Source organism: Zingiber officinale, chromosome 1B (genome assembly GCF_018446385.1).
Source record: "Zingiber officinale cultivar Zhangliang chromosome 1B, Zo_v1.1, whole genome shotgun sequence".
In the NCBI taxonomy this organism is placed as follows: Eukaryota; Viridiplantae; Streptophyta; class Magnoliopsida; order Zingiberales; family Zingiberaceae; genus Zingiber; species Zingiber officinale.
Window position 1 is genome coordinate 156,512,770 of NC_055986.1, and position 5,850 is coordinate 156,518,619.

The 5,850-nt window shown below is 35.1% G+C and overlaps 1 protein-coding gene across 1 annotated transcript; it reads right to left on the reverse strand.

Moving 5' to 3' along the window:
* Positions 1-216: 216 nt before the first annotated feature.
* Positions 217-4,287, reverse strand: LOC121985950 (uncharacterized calcium-binding protein At1g02270-like). The gene is made up of 10 exons (XM_042539696.1): positions 3,944-4,287; positions 3,742-3,846; positions 3,570-3,675; positions 3,105-3,325; positions 2,940-3,016; positions 2,754-2,862; positions 1,515-1,640; positions 980-1,090; positions 798-905; positions 217-712 (listed from the first exon to the last, which is right to left on the reverse strand). The coding sequence occupies exons 1-10, from the start codon at positions 4,094-4,096 to the stop codon at positions 479-481; spliced, it is 1,350 nt and encodes a 449-aa protein (XP_042395630.1). The 5' UTR covers positions 4,097-4,287; the 3' UTR covers positions 217-478.
* Positions 4,288-5,850: the final 1,563 nt, after the last annotated feature.

Consider the following 5,850-nt stretch of genomic DNA (forward strand, 5'->3'; position numbering starts at 1 on the left):
AACAATCTCATCTCTAATCTCTCCCTTGAACATTTCTTCTTTCTCATGTTTATGTGAGTTTCATCTCATAGCCCAACTCTTCTCCACTATCGTGCTTTGACTCGTAGGTTACCAGGAGCATGTCGGAGGACGATTGAAGTTTGAGGCGAAGGGAGAGGAGCCCAAGTGTGCGAAAAAAGGCATCATCAAATAACTTTAGAAAACAAGGGCAAAGGGTTTACATATGCAAACTTTGTAGCTGCTATGCTGTCACATTGATACAAAACGATTTGCTGATTTACATTAGAGTACAAAGATTTGTCAAGATATAAACAAAATCTCTATACACTTTTGATCTCATCTAATGCTATCTTCTACTTATTCATTCATTTTTTATTTTTTTCTGCCATCACAATTACATATACAAATCAAATGTCGCTTACTTTGAAGTATGAAATGTATACAATGAGGCAACAAATCCTACTTTCTCCATTAAGAGTTAGCAAACTGATTGACCACAAGGAATCTTTACAGGCGAGAACACAACCGTAAGGGGCGCATGGTCAGAAAGAGAATAATTTTCTGGCCACATCCCTCGCTCAACTTCTGGCGGGAAGAGAATTGCATCCTTAACATTAAATCCAAAGGTCTGTGGTATCATCTGAGTCTCTTTAGTTTCTAATATTGTTTCTTCGTCAGCTTTCTCAAAGCATTTAGGATTCCAGATTTGTTGCTGCAAATGTGTCATGAATTATGTAAAGATACGATGGAGATCCATGGTGAAAGTGTTTGATTAAATGTTGTCAAATGTCTGATACCTGAAACTCTTCAAAATCTACGATACCATTTCCATCAGTGTCAACTTGAGCCCATAGACCTTTTGTATCATCAGGACTGAGACCATGAGGATGACTAGACAAACCAAGCTGCATTGATTTGACGTATAAGTGAGAAATTATTTGAAAGAAATCTAAGCTCGCAATAGATGTTGTTTATGTACCTGATGTAGTGCCTGACAGAAACTTGAGTAGGTTATGCAATCAAAAGGATTGTCCATTTTGAGGAATGCGAAAGCATTATCTTCTGTAAGAGAAGCGGCTCGTAAACGAGACTGAAAAAGAGAATTTTAGTCATATCTTTTCATAAGAAAAAGAAAACAAATTCCATTTTGGCTTATAATTTGTTGTTTTTTAAAATGCCCCGAAAGTTTTTGAATTACTAAATTTTGAGAGACTTGGATTTTTTTTTCTTTTCTTGGATTTTTGACTGAAGGGGTTAAGACATAAGCTGATATATAAAATAGCCTATATCAGCTTAGACAGTAGACACTATGCTATATAATAGTTTGTAACTTAATCGAAACTATAAGGGTAACACAACCATTTAAAAACTCTAGTAGTGTTTCAGAAAATGCAGTAACTATGGAGAAACTGCTTGTGAAAAGAAACAAAATGCTAACATACTATAAGAACTATTAATTAAAACATAAAGTTAGTGCCTGCAACAAAAATAAAAAAGAAAGAAAGATCATTTACCTTAATAAGGCAGAATACAGCTTCATTCCAGCTAGTTCTCAATGGTTTTCTGAATTTGTTAGGATTTAGAAGCCATATGAAGTCAACTCCGCAGATATTCCCACGGTGATTACGATGGCTGACCCACTGCATGAGATTTGAGGAAAGGACATCAATAAAATATTATGACATCCATAATTGACAATTTCAAAAGGGCGATTGAGTTTCTTTTATTATTAGCAGGCACTTCGTTCTTTTTAATTATCCAAAAAGGCACTTCATGTCTAAAGAAAATACCCCAAATATACCCCTCTCTAATCTGTCTCCTCTCTGCTCTTTACTAATGTGCAGAGAGAGGAGGTTATTTGGAATGCCGGCAATAAATCATTAAGGCCCACCATCTGGAACATCTCAACGAGCACTGTTATCACTGAAACATCTCTCAACAATCCAACTTCCCGGTTTTCTTTAGGCCAGAATTGGTGTGCAACATCACGGAATAGGAAAGGGTGTTCACTTAGTCCATCTCCAATGGTGAGAGATGAATGCTATACTTTGGCCAAAGCACCATGGGTATCGACTAGAAGACACCGCCACCATATAATGTTGACTAGTTGAGCAATGGTAGCTCATCTCAAGATAGAGATGGATCTTGCTAGAGAATTTGTGTTGCTTCTTCTTGCTCTTGCTAGTGACCTCTTTGTTGTAGGCTGTCAGCTTTGGAAGACTAAATCATCAAGACTTCACAATATTGTGATACTCCATCTGCTTATTCATCAAAGACATCAACAACACCAACAAGCCAAGCAACTCATTCTAGTTCATAGCCGCTTAATCCTTTACTATCAGCACGAACGACAGGTTGAATGGCTTCAGTGCAACTAATTGAAGCTTATTGTCCCAAATAAGATTGATTGTGCCAGAAATGCTATGAGTGCATGGAATTTGGTAGCCCAATTTTGTCTTTGAGCCGCATGTGAACCAATGGACGATTTCAAATTTGCCTAGGGAGTAGGGACAAGGTGGTGGTTTTGAAACAAGAGTGGTTGTCGTGGTTGCTACTGCCACTAGCGGATGCAAAACCTTAGGGGAGTGTATTTGAAGTTTTGTCTAATTGTAAGATGCCTTTTGGATAATTACAACGTATGGAGCACCAGCTAGGAATAGAAGAAACCTAAGGATGCCCTTTGGGAATTTTCCCTTGATAATTTAGCCATCAAACTTTAACACAATAACAGAATCCTAGATAAAGATTAGGACCTTATGAGCATCAACATCACTGTACCGATGAAGTGTGTCATATGATGACAAAAATCCTTGAGACCTAAGAAGCTTATAAACATGCCCCCGTTTGCTTCCATTCCAATCTCTGTAGAATACAGTGGAAATTGAGACGCCAATTTTTTCTACAAACAATGGTGAATGTGTGCATATTATAGTACTTACCCACAGAGTATGATGGGCATGGATTCAAGATTGTGCTCTTTTTGATATGTTTCTATGTACTGGAGAATCTTGTACACCTTCCATTGGCAATCCCAGAAAGCAAGTTATTAGGTCACAGGTGAAGACATATTGTTGGAAAAACTAGTTAAAGAAAGATAAATCTACCTGTTGCAAACGAACTATACACAAGCTAAAATCATGAGGAAATAGCAAATGAGTATTCACAATCAGAATTTGTTGCTGGACGCTGCATGTTTGACCTTGCCATAAAGCAACAGACGATTCCACATGTAAGAGCTGAGCAACACGATCTCCAAAGTCATTAAACAACAATTCTCTATAGTTTATGACCCTAAAATAGTCCTGGCGCATAGCAGTAAGGAGACCTGAACACAGATTGAAACTTCTATTGTAATAACGTTTAATGTAGGAATTAGACTATAACAGAAGCATTTAGACATGATCAAGCAAGAAACCCTAAATCTTTTGCAAGCATAACATGAACTCGTGATGCCCCTTTTAGATGACTAAAATCATAAAAAATGAAGCAGTTCTCTCTAAAACCAATCAATACGTCAACGAAAGGAAGCAGAATTGAACAATCTATTTTGCGATGAAGATCCTACGTACCATCGCCGCGATTGTTCGTTCGAGCGAGCTTGAAGCTTATGTAACCAGCATCGCCCAGTCTCTTCTCGTACATTTGAACGAGCTCTTCATTCCCCAACCAAACCTCCTATATCAATCCCAAAGATCCCTCATCCAAAATCCAATTTCCCAACACAAAACTTTAAGATCGTACCTGGAGGCAGATTATAGAGGAGCGATCGACCAAGAGCTGGTCGATGATCTTCTCATTCCGGTTCAACCAATACGCCTTGTACTGGCTCTCCCTGCAACTCTGGTCCTGCCAGCGTCACCCCATCATAAGCAATCGAAGAGCAAATCAAAGAGACAAGGTAAAATAGAAGCCCCAAATCAACGAACAGAGATCGGCTACTCACCTCCTGGCTGAGTCGCTTGTAGATCGGCGCAAGGATGTTGAAGGTGGTGCAGGAGATGCAACGCTCGGAGGCTGCCACCGAACCGCACCCCACTCGCAAGCCCTTCTTACTCTTTCGCAACCTTTTCTTCTCCTGTTGCTTTCGCCCGTCCATGCCGTGCTTTCTATTTCGACCTATCCCCGGTTCTCGATCCAACGACAGCAACCAGCAATGAGGCAAACGATCAAGCAAGCAACCAATTCAAGAACGAATACGGAAGAGCCGTCGAATTCTTCGTACAGCCTGAGAACTGGAAGATGCGGTGACAGCTTTCGCCCTGACGTCTTTGAATCGACAGATCGGATCGGGGAAAGAAGCCGAGGGGAAGTGGGGGTATTTATAGTGCGGCATTCTACGGAACCGCATACCTAATTAAAATTTAATATTATTCAAATCAACTACCCAATTTTCAAAACATCTAAATTACTTATTATATTCTTAAAATACTTCTTTATCCATAATTCAATTATATTTTAAATCGGATTTAGAAAATTCTGAATTAGTTTAAATTAAAGTTAATGTACTTATACATTTTTTTAATGTATTTATAATTTCAAATTTAAATTTGATAATGTAAATTAAAATAATAAATTTTTAAACTTATAAAATTTGATAAAATTTATATCCTCAGATATATTCATCAGTTTTGAACGAAATTAATTAATATTTATTGAGGGAAATGAAGGATATTTTAGAAATATAATATACATTTTAGATATTATAGAAATTAGATACGTGAAATTTGAATAATATTAAAATTTATTTAGGTCGTTCACTGAAATGCGATTTATATATATCCTAAAATTAGGGTCGACCCTGAGGCATGTCACCAGGGGTGACGGCCAAGGGCCCCCGATTTTTAGGGGCCCCCAAATTTGATATGCACATATAATATATATTATATATAATTAAATTATTTTAATAAAAACCTAAAAAATATATTTTATTGGATTATTTTAATAAAGGTCTATATATATATATATATAATTATTTTAATAAAGGTCCAAAAAAATATATATATATTTTCTATTAAAATTTAAGAAAAAAAATATAAAAAAAGAAAAAAGAAGAAAGGTAAACGATTCTTTGTTCTCTTTCCAATATTTTAAATCTTGTACAGCTCTTTATTCATTAATTTGTTTACATAAGTTATATAAGACTCTAAAGAGTAAAGTATGATTTCCTCTTTTCTTCTCATTTGAATCTCTTCTAATTAAATCAGAAAAGTTTATTCTCCCATTGAAATTTTAATTTCATCATTCATCAATATATAAACTTACAACGTAAGTTACCTACTTATCTATATTTTTTCTTATTGTCAATATTCAATATTAATTTTTAATATTATATTGGAGCCAATATTTTATATTTTTTCTTATAGATTTAAAAAATTTAAATAAATCATCCCAATTTTAATCATCATATAATAGATTATATTGATTGCTTCAAGTACAAACTAGGGTTTATTGTTCTTTGACTATTATTTTCACTGCTTGTGTTTGTTTTATTGTTAGTTTTGTTATTGGTTTTGTATATTTTATTTTTACACTTGAAATTTATAGTATAACTATGTTTCCAAAGAAATATTAATCTTGGAGAAAGTAGTGAAACAGATTATTAAAACTCATAAAGGTGTTCTTCATAAGTTTTTTTAAAACTAGCTCTTCATTTAAAGATTCAGTTGATGAATTATAAGAAGAAAGTCAAGAAAAACTAAATGATCATGCAACAAATGAGCAACAATTGAGTAATCAAGAAGAACTAAATGATCATGCAATTAATGAGCGGGAAGAATTGAGAGAAAATGATGATCATAATCATTAAACAAATGAGTAGGAAGAATTAAGAGAAAATGATGATAATGATTT